The sequence below is a fragment of the Rattus norvegicus genome, chromosome 6 (genome assembly GCF_036323735.1).
Source record: "Rattus norvegicus strain BN/NHsdMcwi chromosome 6, GRCr8, whole genome shotgun sequence".
NCBI classification, from domain to species: domain Eukaryota; kingdom Metazoa; phylum Chordata; class Mammalia; order Rodentia; family Muridae; genus Rattus; species Rattus norvegicus.
This window is the reverse complement of record NC_086024.1, coordinates 38,639,689-38,662,780: the sequence shown is the minus strand read 5'-3', so window position 1 is coordinate 38,662,780 and position 23,092 is coordinate 38,639,689. Positions and strand designations below refer to the sequence as shown.

Here is a 23,092-nt window from a genome sequence, read left to right as displayed (position 1 = left end):
AAAAACAAAAGAAAATGGTCTCACTAAACTGATCAGGCTTACTTTGAGCTTCCTCTATAGCCCCATAATCCAAGTAGGCACTTAATTATCCTGCCTCAAACTCCCAAGTACTTGGGAGCAGCATCCTGTGTCAATCAATGAGACTAAACCTGAATACACTCATAATAGGGAAAAGAAAATGCTTCTCTTTATCAGGGATGAAAAAAGGCATAAGTGTTTGCATGGAGTGTGTGTGTGTGTGTGTGTGTGTGTGTGTGTGTGTGTGTGTGTGTGTGTGTGACTTATGTTTTTAATTAATAGAAAAGCATGATCAACAATGCCAACAGTACATTTTGAAAGAATTATATTCTGCTGTCCTACAGGCAAGCAGAATAACTAGAGTTAACAAAAAGAAGGTATATTCAAGTGTTTCCAACACAAAACACTAATATATTTTCAAAGATATAAATTTGCTTATTGCCCTGATTTGAATACTAAATGCTGTAGAAATATGCTGAACATCATAATATCCTCCATGAACATGTAGTTGATATGTGACAATTAAAATATTTACCAAGAAATTCAACTAGATACACGTAGATTCCATTGTTAACAGCATATGTTAATTATTAATTATAAAAGCAGTGGATTTAACTATGATAGTTCTATACATATACAAAATGCTGAATGATCATAGCATCTACTTTATTACTGTAATTGTTCCTCCTTTCCCTTTTTGGCATCTTCTTCTCTTCTCCTTCTTTTCGCTAACAATCACTATTCTACTTTAGTAAGACTTTTTTCAAAATTTCCACATATAAATGAAAACATGGGCTACTAGTCTGAGGGTAACACTCACTTAAATTATGGAAAACTTTCCCACTTGTCTGAAAGTAACATGATTTTACTAATTTTTACTCATTAATTTTGTTCTTTGAGAACTTCATAAGTGAGCAGTAAGTACATCTACATCATCCCTGGCTCCCCCTTCTTTCAACAACATATAAACATATGTATACGTGAACACACACACACACATATATTCATACACATGGGCACTTGTACATATATACACAAGCACATGTACACATGCATGCACTCCTGTGTTTACCACCACACTCCCCCGCCCCCCCCACACTATACTGAACCCAGTTCATTTTGTACCTATGTGTATGTATCCAGGGCCCAGCACGTGGACTTGGATATTGTGTAGGAGCTTGTACCTAAATAATAGTAATTCTCCCTCTCTCAGGTAAACCACTGATAGCTCTTTATCTGGAGGTTAGACTATATGATGTTCTCCCTTGTAATTTATATGTGGTAACTGGTAATGTCATTATGCTGGTCTTCTTCAGGCAATTATATCATTGAGAGCACATAGGTACAGTTTTTCTATTATGCATAGAAGACATTATTTCACAGCAGACATCCCGGTCTAGGTCTTAGAATCTTTCCAACTCCTTTTCGAACAACACTCAATTGTAAATTCACACCTATACATCACCAATCTTAGAATGAGGAGTACAGGAGCTGATGCTAAATATTCTTTAAGGAAGTATGCTGCAGCATTATTTCTTTTTTTCTGTTTTTTTTTTATTCTTCACTCACATAGTACATCTAGACCCCAGCCTCCTCTACTTTCTCCGAGCAACCCAATAGGGTTTTGTCTGTCCCATGGGCAGACAAAGAGTCAGAGACACACTCATTCCCACTGCTAAAAGTCCAACAAAAATTCCAAGCTAACCAACCACAGCATGTACGCAGAGGGTCTGGTGAAGTCCTCTGAAAATCCTGTGGTTGCTGTTTCACCCTCTGGGAGCATCTTTGTGCCCTGCTTAGTTGATTTTGTCGACCTTGTTATCCTTGATGCCAAGACCCATATGGCTCACACGATCTTTCCTTTCCCTCCTCTACATATTGTTTGGCTGTGGGTCTCTGCATCAGCTCCCATCTAAAGTTGGATGAAGCCGCTCCGATGATAATTGTGGTAGGCTCCCATGAGTATAGCAGAATATCATTGACTTATTTTTTTCCCTAATGCCAGTAAACTTTGCCTCATGTGTCTTGCACCTTGCAGCACCGAAGTGAAGGAAAATCTCCCACATCACCACCAGCCTTCTCTTTACTTGCAGAGGACACTGTTCTTTAGGAAGTCAGATCACAGACAGAACAGCAGCTCCATGGCTGCTACCTTTCCAACTGGAAGCTTCTTCTAGCTGAACTGGAATTAGAATACAAATGTCTGAAAAGGACAATCTGTCAAGTTCAGGAAAAGAAAGGGCCCTGATTACATGAAACAAGAGGTGGGTCGGTGTGCCCCTCCTGCATCAGTAGTTCTTCCGAGTCTGGTAACATTGCAACCAGAGGGACGAATAATCATTGAACTTTGTACAAGTTTACCTGAGATTAAGTTTGAGCTGAATGTAGCCAGTATCTTTTGTTCCAATATTGACCTAGTTCTTTTGTCACAAATCAGTCATTTATTGGGGGGAGGGGCATCAGTCCCATGGAAGAGAGATAATCCTTCTTTTATGTTTGTTTATATCCCATATTTGGCTGGAGAGCAGGCTGCACTTTTCACCTTGGTATGCAAGGAGGGAGGCGAACATATGACCCCACCCGGTCCCTCTCCCACTGCTTGTTTGATTTTGCTCTTACTTCTGCCTGCCTCCTAATCCCAGGTATTCTGACATGTTACAGAGAGCAAGAGGCCAAGATCAAAGTAGTACTCATGGTTTTACGAGGGGGCACCTCTGAAAGTGTCTGTAGGATTGTGTGCATGTCTGGCGCTGTGATCTTGAGAAAATACTTGCTTTCCAAATTAGGGCCAACGGATTTATCACTCACTGGACCCGACCCTCCAGGTCAATCTGGGGTTATTTCTGTCTGTCATGTGAGAAAACATGGTACTTCTATTAAAGAAATCTGAACAGTAAATATTTAGGATACACTTTAGGGATAAAAGAGACTCCCGAAAGTAAAGATTTTTATTTTAATATTCCCTATAAAAATAAATGAAGTTTATTGTTGCCTCCTTGGGGTCCTAGACCCTGCAGACATTTCTCTCTCAGCCACCCACATTGTAGTAGTTAAAGATGATGGACATTTTAGTCTTTTGCTCTGTGGAATTTCAATTTCTGCCCAATCACATTACAAGGGAACTCTGAGAATGAGTCTGATTGTTTTTGTTTTACTGGTGGTACAAAGTATTTTTTAGTAAAGGAGACATCAACATAGAGTTATAAAATAACCTTACTCTGATCTGATTTTCTCGAGGAAATGAGACTATGTTTGAATCTGAAAAATTGAAGAATTTATAAGCAGTCCAGTCCATCCACATAGAACAAAGAATTTAAGTAGCTTAGTATTGGAATTTGCATATGTTTTTCTTTTTCGCCAAAATATTCAGTAGCTAATGGTGTTAATTTCCAAGACCTCCGTTTTATTCCTAATGAATAACCCTGGCTTTAATTTTGCAAAGGAGATTGGATGACGACAGTGTTATCTTTAAAACATTATAGCAATGAATTGTTAGAAAGTGTCAAAATTTGAGGAGTAGATAGTATCTACCAACGATTACTGGTTCCATATCTGAAGGATAAGTAGTCAATATGCTACAGTGATATCTGCATATCTGTGTTAAAGCCAGCACGATTTATAATAGTAAAGCCTGACAAACAGCAAGCCAATGGACAAAGAAAATGTGTGTGTGTGTGTGTGTGTGTGTGTGTGTGTGTGTGTGTGTGTGTGTTTGTGTGTATGCCCAGTGGAATGCTGAAGCCATATAGAATGGAAATTATACACTATGCTGTAAAATTAATATAAGTAAAATGATAATATTAGGAAAATAATTCAGACTCATAAAGAAAAGAAGCACACGATTCTCTTAGATTACTATATATATATATACATAAATATATATGTATATGTATATACACACACAATACAGAAAGGAAACTAGAGGAAGGGAGGAAACAGGAAGGGAGAAGAAATTGTAGTGCTAAAAAGGGCTGTAAGGAGAGTGAATCTAGTCAAATCTATTCAAAATAAGTTCTCTATTTAAACCTTATATACACTACATATGTTTCAACTTACAATGAAAAGAAAAAGGAGAAAAAAAGCAAGTGATTACATTGTTCAGTTCTCCTTTGTGCATGCATTTTGTTCACTAAATTGCAACTATAGGCCATCTCCTTTTAATTTGTGCGAAAATCATTTTAGTAATTTGCCTCCAGTATCGTGTTAATGAGTTAAAGTCATCTAATCCTGGAGGCCATCTTTGCAGCCCCCATATCATCTCTCTCAAGGCTACAGAGCTGTGATTTTACAGATGCTCTTCTTGCTTATCCAGCTTTCTCTTCTTCTGAGTACTTTTAAATCTTCATAGGTTCATATCCAGGTACTTTACAACACATGAATAGAGTTTAATAAAAGCCTTCATTCCCAAGTTACTCCATCTTTATTTTCCCTACTGCCCCAGAAACTCCCATTTAAGTATCACAACTGGGTAGAAAACACACAGTACATGAGGAATAAGACTTATCTAGGAAGCTGCTGTAATATTATCAGTGAGAGGTATGGACTGGTAAAATGAGATTATTCACCATGAAGATAGAGCATATTAGACACATCTTGTCCTACATTCCCAAGGATACACGAGTTTGTCTGATATAGGAGGTAGGGAAAAGATAGGAATACTATTATGATGCTGAAGTTTTTTTTCTGTTCGAATACTCAGTGGGGCTGGAGAGATGACTCAGTGGTTAAGAGCACTGGCTGCTCTTCCAGAGGTCCTGAGTTCAAATCCCAGCAACCACATAGTGGCTCACAAACATCTGTAAATGAGATCTGATGCCCTCTTCTGGTGTGTCTGAAGATAGCTACAGTGTACTCATATAACATATAAGTAAATCTTTAAAAGGATATTCAGTAGATGCCATAGCCCTCTATATGAAAGACTAGATTTAGAGCTTGCTTCGTGTGTGAAATAAGTATTTTTGCTGCTTTTGTTTTTCTAGATATTATTATTTGATGGAACTATCAAAGTACTATAGTGATCTAGACCTCATTAAATAGTGTACATGAAAACACCATGTGAAGGTGCAGGTGTGATCACTTAGTGAGGGGACTTAGATGGAAGTAAGTAGACCCCAAGAAAGCCCCTCATCCTGAAGGACCTGAGCATGCAGTAAAGCACCAGGCTGATAGCTGAAAATGGCTAGCATGATAAAAGTCAGAAGAGATGAGTTGAATCCAGAAATGACATCTGTGGTACTCTTGATTCCCCTATTTCTATTATGCTGGTAAAATCTGAATGATTACATCACCCTAGATGGCAAGCCTATTCTCCACAATTGATTACATACATATCCCTAGATGACAAAACCACTCTTCTTGATTAATTACATCTCCCTAGATGGCACGACCATTCTCCACATTCTTGACTGACAAATTTAAACTTTTCCTTATAGATTTAGTGCAGTTCCTCTGAGATCTACATTCCTCTCATTTCCTAGGCATCTAGGAACTGTGCACCTATGTCTAATCCTGCTGTTCAGTCACTAGAAACCTAAGGGAATACCATCTGTTTTGCTGTATCTGTAGTTGTAAGGTGCATTCCTTGAAGGAAGTCACTGAGCCCTTTCTTTTCAAACTTTAGCATTTTAGCTCAGTGACTGCAGAACATGTTTGGCCAACGTTGGTTGAAGACATGCCTAGGGACTGACAACCTTGATTTTTGAACTGTATTTCACTGAAAATATTTAATTTCAGCTAGGGAATTCTAACTTGAGGACTCATGTCAAGATTCACCAGTATCACAAATTCTGTTTTATATATATATATATGTATATATATATATGTATATATATATATATGATATAGGGATAGATGATATAGATACATAGAGAGATAGAGATAGATATGTAGAATATAGAAATACAGATAGAGATTCTGTTCCAATTAAGATCATTTTCTATTTCTAGTACCAGTATTGTTAAGTATTTCCAGCATGAAAGGAAGAACTTGCTTTTGAATCTTCTCACTCTGTAGCCAGCCAGTCACTCTTCCTGTTCATTTCTTATCATGTCTTGAACATGTCCTATTTATTTTCTGCAGTTTGTGACTTTTCCTAAGTCATTGAGGTATCCACACACAGAAACAAGTCTTCAAATCTATTCTGACTTATTAGATCACTTCACAATCCTGTCCTGTGCTTGACAGAATAAGCCCCTTTTCACATCTTGTGAAGTAATTCTAAAGAATATAATCTATATTTCCAAAACCATTTTAGAAAGTACTCTGCATTTTTTGGCCCTTTTTGCCTTCCTAGCACTGCTTAGAAATGTGCCCCTTCACTTTCTGATAAAATGTCCAGGTTTATTCATCAAAAAGAGTACTGCCCCTCTTTCTCCAATAGTAAGGAGAAAGGCATTACACTTTCTATTATCACTGCACACAGATACATTTCCTTCCCTGATTCCATTTGAAATTCAGAAGTTGACTTTACTTAGGAGGTGCTAATATTTTAGCTTATGTAAGCTCATAAATATAGATTACTTATGAACACAATCACATAATCCTAAGTGTGAGAATGTCAGGTCTGATTGTAGATTTAACAGCCCTTTCACAGCGGTCACCTAAGACCATCACAAGCCATCAATATTTACATTGTGACTTATAACAGCAGCAAAATTACAGTTATAAAACAGCAATGAAAATCATTTGGTGGTTGGGGGTAACCACAGCATGAGGAATTGTATTAAAGGGCCACCACATTAGGAAGGTTGAGAATGACTGTATTAGAGTATTGATATTTTCTTTAAAAATTTATTGGAGATTTTATATATATATATATGTATATATATGCCTTATTGTGAAATTAAACATGCATGGAAGATTCATATTGAAACCCATTATGGGTTCCTATATCTCACAGAATGTTAAGGTTACATAAATAGAGAAAATGAAAAGGATGGTCAAACTCTTTGTTTCTTATACACAATGCTTTGAAAAGTATCTTGTATATAATGCACACACTACAAGAGGATGTACATTTCTGTTGGATATGTCTGAGGCTACATGCAGATATATGAGTACTGACTGATCACCATGTTCTTTCTTGCTTAAGAAACAATATTAAATAATCAAAATACATCATATGTATGAAGATATAATAACAAAACCTATTATTTGTACAGCTGACATGAAAAGTCATTAAACAAATAAAGAGGGGTAAATCATGCACATATTACAAATGAGATAGGTCAGTGTGGCTGGCATTACTCAGTGGTAATTTTGAAACCAATTTATAGTGTTCTAAAATTAAACCATGCATAAATTTCAGATTTTCCTACCAGTGTCGTTGAAAGACTTTCTGGGCATATCATCAGTAAACAGGTCAAGGGAGTATTATAGCATTAGACAATAGTACTCTTTAACAAGAATTATATAACAGGTGAACATTCTTTGAAGCATCAGTGCCCCAGCCTGAATGAATAAATGTACTAATCCTCATGCTGAACACAAGAGGGTAAATTATGCACACATTTGTGTACTGATTTTTTTTATGTAATGTATTTTAAATATTTAAAAAGCATTGTACTTATATTTTTCTTTTTTTTATTAACTTGAGTATTTCTTATATACATTTCGAGTGTTATTCCCTTTCCCGGTTTCCGGGCAAACATCCCCCTAATCCCTCCCCCTCCCCTTCCTTATGGGTGTTCCCCTCCCCATCCTCCCCCCATTGCCGCACTCCCCACAACAATCTAGTTCACTGGGGGTTCAGTCTTAGCAGGACCCAGGGCTACCCCTTCCAATGGGGCTCTTACTAGGATACTCATTGCTACCTATGAGGTCAGAGTCCAGGGTCAGTCCATATATAGTCTTTGGGTAGTGGCTTAGTCCCTGGAAGCTCTGGTTGCTTGGCATTATTGTACATATGGGGTCTCGAGCCCCTTCAAGCTCTTCCAGTTCTTTCTCTGATTCCTTCAACGGGGGTCCTATTCTCAGTTCAGTGGTTTACTGCTGGAATTCGCTTCTGTATTTGCTGTATTCTGGCTGTGTCTCTCAGGAGCGATCTACATCCGGCTCCTGTCGGTCTGCACTTCTTTGCTTCATCCATCTTGTCTAATTGGATGGTTGTATATGTATGGGCCACATGTGGGGCAGGCTCTGAATGGGTGTTCCTTCTGTGTCTGTTTTAATCTTTGCCTCCCTATTACCTGCCAAGGGTATTCTTGCTCCCCTTTTAAAGAAGGAGTAAAGCATTCACATTTTGATCATCCGTCTTGAGTTTCATTTGTTCTAGGCATCTAGGGTAATTCAAGCATTTGAGCTAATAGCCAGTTATCAATGAGTGCATACCATGTGTGTTTTTCTGTGATTGGGTTACCTCACTCAGGATGATATTTTCCAGTTCCATCCATTTGCCTATGAATTTCATAAAGTCATTGTTTTTGATAGCTGAGCAATATTCCATTGTGTAGATGTACCACATTTTCTGTATCCATTCCTCTGTTGAAAGGCATCTGGGTTCTTTCCAGCTTCTGGCTATTATAAATAAGGCTGCGATGAACATAGTGGAGCACGTGTCTTTTTTATATGTTGGGGCATCTTTTGGGTATATGCCCAAGAGAGGTATAGCTGGATCCTCAGGCAGTTCAATGTCCACTTTTCTGAGGAACCTCCAGACTGACTTCCAGAATGGTTGTACACATCTGCCACCCCACCAATAATGGAGGAGTGTTCCTTTTTCTCCACATCCTCGGCAGCATCTGCTGTCACCTGAGTTTTTGATCTTAGCCATTCTCACTGGTGTGAGGTGAAATCTCAGGGTTGTTTTGATTTGCATTTCCCTTATGACTAAAGATGATGAACATTTCTTTAGGTGTTTCTCAGCCATTTGGCATTCCTCAGCTGTGAATTCTTTGTTTAGCTCTGAACCCCATTTTTAATAGGGTTATTTGACTCCCTGCGGTCTAACTTCTTGAGTTCTTTGTATATTTTAGATATAAGGCCTCTATCTGTTGTAGGATTGGTAAAGATCTTTTCCCAATCTGTTGGTTGCCGTTTTGTCCTAACCACAGTGTCCTTTGCCTTACAGAAGCTTTGCAGTTTTATGAGATCCCATTTGTCAATTCTTGATCTTAGAGCATAAGCCATTGGTGTTTTGTTCAGGAAATTTTTCCAGTGCCCATGTGTTCCAGATGCTTCCCTAGTTTTTCTTCTATTAGTTTGAGTGTATCTGGTTTGATGTGGAGGTCCTTGATCCTCTTGGACTTAAGCTTTCTACAGGGTGATAAGCATGGATCTATCTGCATTTTTCTACATGTTGACCTCCAGTTGGACCAGCACCATTTGCTCAAAATGCTATCTTTTTTCCATTGGATGGTTTTGGCTCCTTTGTCAAAAATCAAGTGCCCATAGGTGTGTGGGTTCATTTCTGGGTCTTCAATTCTGTTCCATTGGTCTCTCTGTCTGTCTCTGTACCAATACCATGCAGTTTTTATCACTATTGCTCTGTAATACTGCTTGAGTTCAGGCATAGTGATTCCCCCTGAAGTCCTTTTATTGTTGAGGATAGTTTTAGCTATCCTGGGTTTTTTGTTATTCCAGATGAATTTGCAAATTGTTCTGTCTAACTCTTTGAAGAATTGGATTGGTATTTTGATGGGGATTGCATTGAATCTGTAGATCGCTTTTGGTAGAATGGCCATTTTTACGATATTAATCCTGCCAATCCATGAGCATGGGAGATCTTTCCATCTTCTGAGGTCTTCTTCAATTTCTTTCTTCAGAGTCTTGAAGTTCTTATTGTACAAATTTTACTTGCTTGGTTAAAGTCATACCGAGGTACTTTATATTGTTTGGGTCTATTATGAAGGGAGTCTTTTCCCTAATTTCTTTCTCGGCTTGTTTCTCTTTTGTGTAGAGGAAGGCTACTGATTTATTTGAGTTAATTTTATACCCAGCCACTTTGCTGAAATTGTTTATCAGCTTTAGTAGTTCTCTGGTGGAACTTTTGGGATCACTTAAATATACTATCATATCATCTGCAAATAGTGATATTTTGACTTCTTCTTTTCCAATCTGTATCCCCTTGATCTCCTTTTGTCTGATTGCTCTGGCTAGAACTTCAAGAACTATATTGAATAAGTAGGGAGAGAGTGGGCAGCCTTGTCTAGTCCCTGATTTTAGTGGGATTGCTTCAAGTTTCTCTCCATTTAGTTTAATGTTAGCAACTGGTTTGCTGTATATGGCTTTTACTATGTTTAGGTATGGGCCTTGAATTCCAATTCTTTCCAGGACTTTTATCATGAAGGGGTGTTGAATTTTGTCAAATGCTTTCTCAGCATCTAATGAAATGATCATGTGGTTTTGTTCTTTCAGTTTGTTTATATAATGGATCACATTGATAGTTTTCCGTATATTAAACCATCCCTGCATGCCTGGGATGAAGCCTACTTGATCATGGTGGATGATTGTTTTGATGTGCTCTTGGATTTGGTTTGCCAGAATTTTATTGAGTATTTTTGCGTCGATATTCATAAGGGAAATTGGTCTGAAGCTCTCGTTCTTTGTTGGGTCTTTGTGTGGTTTAGGTATAAGAGTAAATGTGGCTTCATAGAAGGAATTTGGTAGTGATCCACCTGTTTCAATTTTGTGGAATAGTTTGGATAATATTGGTATGAGGTCTTCTATGAAGGTCTGATAGAATTCTGCATAAACCCGTCTGGACCTGGGCTCTTTTTGGTTGGGAGACCTTTAATGTCTGCTTCTGTTTCCTTAGGAGTTATGGGGTTGTTTAACTGGTTTATCTGTTCCTGATTTAACTTTGGTACCTGGTATCTGTCTAGGAAATTGTCCTTTTCCTCCAGATTTTCAAGTTTTGTTGAATATAGGCTTTTATAGTAAGATCTGATGATTTTTTGAATTTCCTCTAAATCTGTAGTTATGTCTCCATTTTCATTTCTGGTTTTGTTAATTTGGACACACTCTCTGTGTCCTCTCATTAGTCTGGCTAAGGGTTTATCTATCTTGTTGATTTTCTCAAAGAACCAACTTTTGGTTCTGTTGATTTTTTTTCTCTAGTCCTTTCTGTTTCTACTTGGTTGATTTCAGCTCTGAGTTTGATTATTTCCTGCCTTCTACTCCTCCTGGGTGTATTTGCTTCTTTTTGTTCTAGAGCTTTTAGGTGTGCTGTCAAGCTGCTGACATATGCTCTTTCCTGTTTCTTTCTGCAGCCACTCAGCGCTATGAGTTTTCCTCTTAGCACAGCTTTCATTGTGTCCCATAAGTTTGGGTATGTTGTACCTTCATTTTCATTAAATTCTAAGAAGTCTTCAATTTCTTTCTTTATTTCTTCCTTGACCAGGTTATCATTGAGTAGAGCATTGTTCAATTTCTACGTATATGTGGGCACTCTTTCCTTATTGCTATTGAATACCAGTTTTAGGCCGTGGTGGTCTGATAGCACGCATGGGATTATTTCTATCTTTCTGTACCTGTTGAGGCCTGTTTTTTGACCAATTATATGGTCAATTTTGGAGAAAGTACCATGAGGAGCTGAGAAGAAGGTATATCCTTTTGCTTTAGGATAGAATGCTCTATAAATATCCGTTAAGTCCATTTGGCTCATGACTTCTCTTAGTCTGTCTACATCTCTGTTTAATTTCTGTTTCCATGATCTGTCCATTGATGAGAGTGGGGTGTTGAAATCTCCCACTATTATTGTGTGAGGTGCAATGTGTGTTTTGAGCTTTAGTAAGGTTTCTTTTACGTATGTAGGTGCCCTTGTATTTGGGGCATAGATATTTAGGATTGAGAGTTCATCTTGGTGGATTTTTCCTTTGATGAATATGAAGTGTCTTTCCTTATCTTTTTTGATGAATTTTAGTTGAAAATTTATTTTATTTGATATTAGAATGGCTACTCCAGCTTGCTTCTTCCGACCATTTGCTTGGAAAGTTGTTTTCCAGCCTTTCACTCTGAGGTAGTGTCTGTCTTTGTCTCTGTGGTGTGTTTCCTGTAGGCAGCCAAATGCAGGGTCCTCGTTGCGTATCCAGTTTGTTAATCTATGTCTTTTTATTGGGGAGTTGAGGCCATTGATGTTGAGAGATATTAAGGAATAGTGATTATTGCTTCCTGTTATATTCATATTTGGATATGAGGTTATGTTTGTGTGCTTTTCTTCTCTTTGTTTTGTTGCCAAGACGATTAGTTTCTTGCTTCTTCTAGGGTATAGCTTGCCTCCTTATGTTGGGCTTTACCATTTATTATCCTTTGTAGTGCTGGATTTGTAGAAAGATATTGTGTAAATTTGGTTTTGTCATGGAATATCTTGGTTTCTCCATCTATGTTAATTGAGAGTTTTGCAGGATACAGTAACCTGGGCTGGCATTTGTGTTCTCTTAGGGTCTGTATGACATCAGTCCAGGATCTTCTGGCTTTCATAGTTTCTGGCGAAAAGTCTGGTGTGATTCTGATAGGTCTGCCTTTATATGTTACTTGACCTTTTTCCCTTACTGCTTTTAATATTCTTTCTTTATTTTGTGCGTTTGGTGTTTTGACTATTATGTGACGGGAGGTGTTTCTTTTCTGGTCCAATCTATTTGGAGTTCTGTAGGCTTCTTTTATGCCTATGGGTATCTCTTTTTTTAGGTTAGGGAAGTTTTCTTCTATGATTTTGTTGAAGATATTTACTGGTCCTTTGAGCTGGGAGTCTTCACTCTCTTTTATACCTATTATCCCTAGGTTTGATCTTCTCATTGAGTCCTGGATTTCCTGTATGTTTTGGACCAGTAGCTTTTTCTGCTTTACATTATCTTTGACAGTTGAGTCAATGATTTCTATGGAATCTTCTGCTCCTGAGATTCTCTCTTCCATCTCTTGTATTCTGTTGGTGAAGCTCGTATCTACAGCTCCTTGTCTCTTCTTTTGGTTTTCTATATCCAGGGTTGTTTCCATGGGTTCTTTCTTGATTGCTTCTATTTCCATTTTTAATTCCTTCAACTGTTTGATTGTGTTTTCCTGGAATTCTTTCAGGGATATTTGCAATTCCTCTCTGTAGGCTTCTACTTGTTTTCTAAGGGAGTTCTTCACGTCTTTCTTGAAGTCCTCCAGCATCATGATCAGATACGATTTTGAAACTAGATCTTGCTTTTCTGGTGTGTTTGGATATTCCGTGTTTGCTTTGTTGGGAGAATTGGCCTCTGATGATGCCATATAATCTTGGTTTCTGTTGCTTGGGTTCCTGTGCTTGCCTCTCGCCATCCGATTATTTCTAGTGTTTGTTCTGCTATTTCTGACAGTGGCTAGACTGTCCTATAAGCCTGTGTGTCAGGAGTGCTGTAGACCTGTTTTCCTGTTTGCTTTCAGCCAGTTATGGGGACAGAGTGTTCTGCTTCCGGATGTGTAGTTTTTCCTATCTACAGGTCTTCAGCTGTTCCTGTGGGCCTGTGTCTTGAGTTCACCAGGCAGGTCACTTGCATCAGAAAAGTTGGTCTTACCTGTGGTTCTGAGGCTCAAGTTTGCTCGTGGGGTATTGCTTATGATCTCTCCGCGAGGCAGCAACCAGAAAGATCTGCGCCGCCCTTTCCGGGAGCTTCCGTGCACCAGGGTTCCAGATCGTGTTTGGTGTTTTCCTCTGGCGTCAGAGATGTGTGCAGAGTGCAGTCTCTTCTGGTTTCCCAGGCGTGTCTGCCTCTCTGAAGGTTTATCTCTCCCTCCCACAGGATTTGGGTGCAGAGAACTGTTTATCCGGTCAGTCCCTTCAGGTTCTGGCGGTGTCTCAGAGGCAGCAGTCCTGCTGCTCCTGGGCCCTCCTCTTCGGGAACCCAGAGGCCGTATACAGTTTCCTCTTGGGCCAGGGATGTGAGCAGGAGTGGGCAATGTTGGTGGTCTCTTCAGCTCTGCAGGCTCAGGAGTGCCCACCTGTCTGGGCGGTGAGGTCTCTCTCCCACGGGGTTTGGGAGCAGAGAGCTGCTGCAGGCAGGGATCCGTGGGTTTGGGACTCTTGTGTACTGATTTTAAAGTATTTCTTCATATACAAATACTTCACTAGGGAACTTATCCATGTGCCCAAATATTCATGCATATTTATAATAACGCTGCTGTAAATTCCTTAACCAGCAATGTTAGTGAGCTGAAGGCATGAAATTCTTGTTAACAATATACATTTCTCCACATCCTCGCCAGCATCTGTTGTCCCCTGAGTTTTTGATCTTAGCCATTCTCACTGGTGTGAGGTGAAATCTCAGGGTTGTTTTGATTTGCACTCCTCCATTGTTGGTGGGATTGCAAACTGGTACAACCATTCTGGAAATCAGTCTGGAGGATCCTCAGAAAATTGGACATTGAACTGCCTGAGGATCCAGCTATACCTCTCTTGGGCATATACCCAAAAGATGCCCCAACATATAAAAAAGACACGTGCTCCACTATGTTCATTGCAGCCTTATTTATAATAGCCAGAAGCTGGAAAGAACCCAGATGCCCTTCAACAGAGGAATGGATACAGAAAATGTGGTACATCTACACAATGGAATATTACTCAGCTATCAAAAACAACGACTTTATGAAATTCGTAGGCAAATGGCTGGAACTGGAAAATATCATCCTGAGTGAGCTAACCCAAACACAGAAAGACATACATGGTATGCACTCACTGATAAGTGGCTATTAGCCCAAATGCTTGAATTACCCTAAATGCCTAGAACAAATGAAACTCAAGACAGATGATCAAAATGTGAATGCTTCACTCCTTCTTTAAAAGGGGAACAAGAATACCCTTGGCAGGGAAGAGAGAGGCAAAGATTAAAACAGAGACTGAAGGAACACCCATTCAGAGTCTGTCCCACATGTGGCCCATGCATATACAGCCATCCAATTAGACAAGATGGATGAAGCAAAGAAGTGCAGACCGACAGGAGCTGGATGTAGATTGCTCCTGAGAGACACAGCCAGAATACAGCAAATACAGAGGCGAATACCAGCAGCAAACCACTGAACTGAGAATAGGACCTCCGTTGAAGGAATCAGAGAAAGAACTGGAAGAGCTTGAAGGGGCTCGAGACCCCATATGTACAACAATGCCAAGCAACCAGAGCTTCCAGGGACTAAGCCACTACCTAAAGACTATACATGGACTGACCCTGGACTCTGACCTCATATGTAGCAATGAATATCCTAGTAAGAGCACCAGTGGAAGGGGAAGCCCTGGGTCCTGCTAAGACTGAACCCCCAGTGAACTAGTCTATGGGGGGAGGGCGGCAATGGGGGGAGGGTTGGGAGGGGAACACCCATAAGGAAGGGGAGGGGGGAGGGGGATGTTTGCCCGGAAACCGGGAAAGGGAATAACATTCGAAATGTATATAAGAAATACTCAAGTTAATAAAAAAAAAAGAAATGTATATAAGAAATACTCAAGTTAATAATAATAATAAAAAAAGAGCTATGAAGAACATGTCTGTTTTGCCTTCCACTGCATCTCTGTAGTGACTGACACACTATGTTATAAATATTTTTTAATAAATTAAGGAAAAATAAAGGCAAAAAAACAATATACATTTCTCAAGTAGTTGTTAACACTGGAAGAAGTAATATCCTCTAGGTACGTGGAGGAGGCAGTTGTATGCAGTTAAATCTGTGACTCTGGTCATGGAAGAGATGCTAGGAGTTTGTCTAGTCCCATAGGTTTTATTCTTTTCCTCTCAATTCCATTGCTATATTCCTTTCCATGAAGCTGTTGTCTATTAGAAAAGTTGAGCGTGCTTCCTGACCCCTGTAGGCATCTTTTCTGCAGTATTGTCTAAATCACATGAACACTGGCATTCACATTCTAAGGATTTGTTCTCATGATGAAACTCCTTGGTTTCATAAATTTTGTTGACACCTATTCTTTGCTGCTTATATCTATGGATTCCATGTCTGGAATAAGAACTATTGCCAACATCCTTCCACTGGGGTCAACCTCTCTTCATGGTATTTCTTGTCCGTTCTTAGTTAATCTGTCTCTGAGTTGCACTGTTTACTATGCTTAATCTGTTCACTTACTTTGCTATGTTGTTCATGCAAAGTTTCACTGACTTCTCAAATGAGACTGCTAAAATTGAAATTCCCCAGTAGAACGTTGTGTACTAAGTGATATAGTTCACCAGCTTCTTGAACATCTGAGGAAATCCGGAGAAAGTTGTATTCTAGCTGAAAGACAGTACATAGCAAGAAAGTAAGCATGCAGAGAGAAAGGCTGTGGAATGGAAATGTAGTGGTGGCTGGAGTCAAAGACAGTCAGGCTGGCAGTTGGAGTTTGGCATGCTAAGACAGTATGTAGCTTTCCTTCAGATTATCCAGGGCTTTCATAATTTTCAAAGTAGTCATCCCATGGTAAGATTAACATAGGCAAAGGGGAGGGAGGAGGCCATATGTGGGTTGGGAGGATGGGGGAGGTAACCAGGAAGTGGGATATCATAGGATGGAGGGTTAGGGAGGGAATATCCAGGAAGTGGTATATCATTTGAAATGCAAACAAATGGAATGATTAATAAAAAGAAAATGGGGCTGGAGAAATGGCTCAGTGTTTAAGAGCACTGACTGCTCTTCCAGAGGTCCTGAGTTCAAATCCCAGAAGCCACATGGTGGCTCACAGCCATCTGTAATGAGATCTGATGCCCTCTTCTGGTATGTCTGAAGACAGCTACAGTGTACTTATATATAACAAATAAATAAATCTTTAAAAAAAATTGACTATGCCATGTCAAAAATAAAATCAAGATTAATGGTTTAGAAAACAGTGCCTTTTTGTTGTTTAATTTAATTAATTGTTAAATTTAATTTAATTTAATTGATTTTAACGTTTCATGGTTTATAAATTAGTGAAGGAAAGTAAGTCAGCAGAGTTGTCCAGATGGATGAGACAGAAGCAGAGAGAAACCGTAGACACATTTAATCACATTTTTATTAATTCTTTGAAAATTTCAGGCAAAGTATTTTAAATCTATTAAGCCCATTCATGTTTTCTCCTTAACCCTCCTCAACCCTGGCATTCATTCCCACCTATTTTTAAGATTATTGTTTTTCTTCTTGCCCAATCTGTTCTAGCTTGTGCTGCCCAGATAGTCCCAGAATTATAGCCTGCTCTGGTGTGTGACTGACCAGTCTACTATGCCATTTTACTAACGAAACACCTGATTCTTCCTCCCCGAGGAGCAGCTCTCAAGTGTTAAGAACACTTCAGCTGGTTGGGATTATGCATCCACCTTCTACCTAGATGCTGCAAATATCAGCAAGACTAAGTGTTGAAAATATGTTTTCAAACATAGGCTTTTAATAAATGCTTGCAGACTAGTTCCTCCTGGGTCCCAGGGAATGCACAGCCACATTCACTGGAATTGCTGCTATTGCCTTGCTTTGCTCTATGGAACCACTTCAGACTTGCACACAACAAAGTCTTTGTCCGACTCCTTCTCCTATATTCTCACTTTACTGTTTTCTCTCTGTCCTTCTTCCAGGCCATAAAATTAAGGCTAATCTTCCAAGCAGGCTGTAAGAAAAAGGACTCCATTATAAAGATAGAAAATCCAGCTATCAACTAGTGATGTCACTCTGGATATGATTTATTTAGTCGCAAACTGGTCAGACTTGTGTGTGTTTGGCTGAAAATGGGAGGGTAGGGGTAGCAGAAAATAGGTCATACACCAAGGCCTAATACCAGGGTTTTACTTGAGTGTCCCATTGATTTTTTTGCTTGATACCAGTGCTGCTTTAATTTGCATACTCACGATCTAACGTGCCATTCCATTCAGGCCAGGAATGTCTTGAGGTCCAAATAAGCTCTAGATACCTCTTTGCTTTTCTTGTTTTGCTGGTTCATCTGTTTGACTTGGTAACTCCATTGTTAACTGTTCTTTTGTTCTTCTGTTGGGTAATGCTGTTTAAGCAGGGAAACCTGCATCCTTTGATGATTCTATAAATGGCTTGTCAATCACTTACTCCATTCCTAAAAAGTGGACATTCTTACAGACTGCGAAGTACTACATGGACTAGGACAGATGGTACCATCATATTTAAATCTTGATATTTGTACGCTGTCAAATGAAATGGAGACTAGAGAAACCATCTTTGGGGAATCCAAAGTGATAAATGGAGAATCTTGGTTATGAAGAGACATGTGATCTAGTATGAGAAAGGAACATGGGGGACTCTAAGGGTCTAGTGCTATAAGAGTACATAAGAGATATTGAAATATGAAAATAGGAATAGACGGTAGAGATATAGATATTCTAATTTGATCCTTGAGTTATCATGGCTACTTTTAGAAATGAATTACTCTTTGTTAGCCTCTGATTAACTCTCAACACTAGCTTGTACCTGAAAAAAAAGCATATGCATCAGGATTCTGTACCTGAAACATACTTTCTTTTAATCTCAATATGGATTGACTCTATTGATCAAATGTGACCACTTCACCCAAATAACTGTACTTATATTTATTCACAGCAGTAGCTTTATTATAAGGTACTCAGACTTCTATTTGTTTCTGAACAGAACACCAAGAAATATATAATCACATATGCATTTACGCATGACTACCAGAATGCCAGTGGCTTGAAGTCATGAAACTTCCAACTCCATTCTGAATCCCTAATTAATTCCATCTTTTCTACCATGTAATAGATTATTTTTGAAGGGTGAAGAAATGAGTAATGGGAGAAAGACTCTTAGCTTTGAAAGAATAGAAAACGAATCCTTCTGTTTCAAGCAGATACTTCTCAGTTGGCCTCAAGAAACAAACCAAGCAGTTTCTCTGACAGTCTATATATTTGGCTGATTGTGGTAGAGCATCTTGGTTGTCTAGAAAGCAAGATACTTTCCTTTGAATAACTCTCAACGGAGAACTCAAAGACTACAAATGTTTTATTGATCAGGGGTTGGCTATACAATTTCAATAGCTATGCAAATAGGGAGATGTTCCCACCAGTATGGTAGTGGTACAATTGTTTTGGTAGTAACCAAAAACTTTCTGATTATATTTGTAGCTGTTTCCAATAAAAGAGAAGAAGAAGAAGAAGGAGGAGGAGGAGGAGGAGGAGGAGGAGGAGGAGGAGGAGGAGGAGGAGGAGGAGGAGGAGGAGGAGAAGGAGAAGGAGAAGGAGAAGAAGAAGAAGAAGAAGAAGAAGAAGAAGAAGAAGAAGAAGAAGAAGAAGAAGAAGAAGAAGAAGAAGAAGAAGAAGAAGAAAGAAGAAGAAGAGGAAAAGAACAAGGAAGAGGAAGAAGAAAAGGAGGAAGAAGAGGAAGAAGAGAAAGAAGAGAAAAGAGAAAAAGAGGAAGAAATACTATTGATACAAAGCTTAAAGGATATATCCAAAGTTGCATATAAATATTTGTATTTATATGCTTAGACAAGAACTATTATCTCATTTGCCTAGAGAAGTGTCTTTTTGTAGGGGATAACAGTTGATGCAGTTAATACATAAATGGTTAAAATGTTTGGAATGAGTGACTGTTGATATCATTCCTAATTGGGACTCTCTGAGACCTAACAAAAATGATGATGGAAGAAGACAGAAAGATTATAAGAACTAGAACATGAGAAGAGTCCTGTAAAATGCTGTCTTCTGGATATAACATGACTAATGTAATTATGAACAGCCAGGTCCTGGCTATCTGCATAAAACTGGTAGAAATAAAAGGCATAAAGATAGAAGGGCGATTAGATGGGAAAAGGAGGGGATTGGTGGGAATTAGAAGACTAGAAGCATGAGTAACAAGGTGATATGCTCATAGTATATTATTTATGTCTATGAAATCATCAAAAATTTAAGTAATTCAAAAAGGAAGACCACTTAAATAAACATTCTTTAATGAAAACATGAGCCAAATTAGAAAAAATATTGTTTATCAGAGAGGCATCATTAAATTAAGTATTTCATATCTGTGCAAAATAAATATAAATTATTCAACATCCTATAGTTGGCTATAATAGTATGAGGGTTTTTGAATAATTAGAAAATATATAACCTAAAATGTATACCTATGTGAAAAATATGTTAGTCAATATAACATGTTTGGCAATGTTGTTATTTATAACTAAATACGTAATTTCTAGCAGGAGAATGAACCAAAGTATTTCTAAGTTCAGTCCATTTAGTATACCCTTTGTATAACATAATATATCCCTACTGAATGATACAATCATCAGTAGTCCTCTGATTTGTTTATTTACCACCTTCTTCATGAAAGATGACAAACATTTTCAAAATCACTTGAAAATAAAATATATTTTTAAATTTATTCTTTAATTTTTTTTACAGTCCAGAATTAATCTCCCTCCTGGTCTACCCTCTAACTGTTCCACATCCCATACCTCCTCCCTCCATCTCCAAGAGGACCTCCCCTCCCCACACTCCACTAGACCTCCCCACTCCCTGGGGCTCCAAGTCTCTTGAGGGTTAAGTGCATCTTCTCTGACCGAGTCCAGACCCAGCAGTCCTATGCTGTATATGTGTTGGGGGCCTCATCTCAGCTGGTATATGCTGCCTGGTTGGTGATCCAGTGTATGAGAGATCTCAGGGATCCAGGTTAGTTGAGATTGCTGGTTTTCCTCTAGGGTTGCCCTCCTCTTCAACTTCTTCCAGTTTTTCCCTAATTCAACCACAGGGGGTAATCAGCTTCTCTCCCTTGGTTGGTTGTAAATATAAAATCTTTTTCAAATAGTGTTGCAACATAATAGATGTTATGGTGAGAACTTCCTAAAAACAAGCTATTAAAAACCAGTGACTGGAAAATCCTTGCTATACTCTTCCTTGGGAAGACTATTACCCCTGCTCTCAGCATTCCTTAGTTGTATATTCTTCTTTGTATAGGGCCCTGTCTACAGTAGTATGTTCATTGTGTTCTCTTCCTTCCATTCATGTTTTAACAGTAATGTTGGTAAGACTTCCAATTCTAAATGGTCAACCCTGATAGCACACATTCATGTCACATTATACAAACTTAAAAGGTTATATTTAGAAATAAATATGCATATACCTGCATGTATATAAAACAAAAGTCAATAAAATAAGAGGCTATAAATTTGAACAGAATTAGGAGGGGTATATTGAAATATTGGGAGAAATGATATAATTTTAAAGTAAAAAGTATAATTATTATAACAATGATGAAGAGATTGACAGGTAGCTGCAGCATCCATGGTTACCTTGGCCTTGAACTTTGTATGTGATTTGATAATGGTGCATAGACAAGTCATTAAGGGATAATAACTTCATGGCCTCCTTGGTCCTTCCCATAGCAGTTTTACAATCTGCTATGCTCTCACTTGGTTCTTTTCTTCCTTGTATCTCCAAGTCCTTCAGTTCATGTGCTCTTGAAACACAGATTGTAGTCTTTATTCTTGTCTTTGCTTTTGGCATTACTTCTCAGACATGTCTATATCAACTGAATCCACAGCCCAGTACTCTACCATACATGAGGTGCTCGGCCAGATACTGCAGCTTCTCTCCAAGTCCTGCCTCTGGGATATTAGTGGGATTATTTAATTTTATGATGCTGAACTACATCTTAGTTTTACACAGATGTCTTATTGCCACTATAATTTGAATTTGTATTTTTTTTTCTGACACTAAAATGACATGACTCCAAAGTGAGAGAACATGAAACTGGATTTTCTAAGACTCAAAGGGAGTTCCATGTCTGCACTTAAGTAGAAACAACAACATACTTCAATGGCATCTGGGATTAAGGCCAATGAACACAAGTGGTCAGTTTCTTTACGAGTAGGATGAGGGGGATTTGGGCTAGAATGTTTCTGTGATTCTTTATAGTTTTAACTTTCAAAGACTCCATAACTCTGGTTCTTAGGAAAGATGGAACCATATTGATTTGAATTTCAAGATAAACACATTATTTTCAGCCATGTAATTTTAGAATTAGGAGGAATTTATAAATTATGCATGCTTATCCTCTTATATGGCACACATGGAAAAGAAAGTCCAACAGGAATACGCTTGCTTGAAATCGTTTATCAACTGAACACAGAGCTGAACTTTGGCCTCTACTATTTATCCCGTTGACCTCCCATCATCTCAAGGAAGACGGTATGGAGGACTGGCTCCAGGGAATTTGTGCTCAAAACCATCCACAAAGCTTGGCACATCCAACATACTAGATGGGATTTATGTGCTTGCCTTTTGTAGAACCTATCAAACTTGCACAGCACTTTCTGCCCCATAGTTGGATCCACACACCAGTAGTGAGCCTGCCCTTGAATCTGAGCCTATTTGTTTGGGATATTTGATTTTTTCTTGGTTCTTAGGACTATGTGCTCCTATTGGGAAATACTTTTATACCCCCTGACTGCAAAAACACACTGAATTTAGCTTTCTAGATTTACCCTTTCCTTCATGTGCTTTTTAATTAAAACATCCTACTAAATATCCAATACCTACATTCTGTCATCCAACTACCTTAGAATTCCTGAGTGCCATCTAAAAGTGTTAACGAAAGCCTGGAGTAGATGTTGCATTCTCTGGGCAGCGTTGATAGCTTTAGTCAAGGAATGTTCATTGTTGCTTGAATCGATTTCCAATCCATTTATGCCAGTTGCTTGTGAACTTTCAGAAACTTTTGATTCTGTTTCTCTTTCAAAATGTAATAAAAGCAGATTCATTGATGAGACTACTCCAAAGAATTATGAAGAAAGGGGACTCTGACTGCTTAAAGTTGGGATCATTATTTTTGCTTGGAACCATAAAATTAGTAGCCACTACTGTATTTGCGGTTCCATACATTCCTCTCTAGCTATGGATTCCCAATGTGAAAACTCAGGAGTGAGTGTCGTTTCACTAGCACCCAGTGTCAGCAGCTCATATAAATCTGGGGAAATACAGTCAGGATTAGAGGAATATGTAAAACCATGAAGTCAGACCATAGCATGTAAAATGCAATTCCTTTTCCTGAGTACATAATTTATTAGGAAAGCTCTTCACTTGTCAGAAATCTACTTGATACCTTATCCTTGGCAACTGCCTATATTTTCAAGCAGAAAAAAATGAGTGAAATATTTTCTAAGATGGGAGTCCATCAATTTCTCAATAAATAATCTCCAGGTCTG

General features: G+C 38.6%; 1 protein-coding gene across 1 annotated transcript in view; it reads left to right on the top strand.

Moving 5' to 3' along the window:
- LOC134479278 (U1 small nuclear ribonucleoprotein 70 kDa-like) overlaps positions 1–20,277 on the top strand; it is a 77,009-nt gene extending 56,732 nt beyond the window's left edge. Inside the window, exon 2 of the mRNA XM_063262716.1 lies at positions 19,017–20,277. Coding sequence (XP_063118786.1) covers positions 19,017–19,357 — 341 coding nt within the window. The 3' untranslated portion in view covers positions 19,358–20,277. The remainder of the gene's footprint in view (positions 1–19,016) is intronic.
- Positions 20,278–23,092: the final 2,815 nt, after the last annotated feature.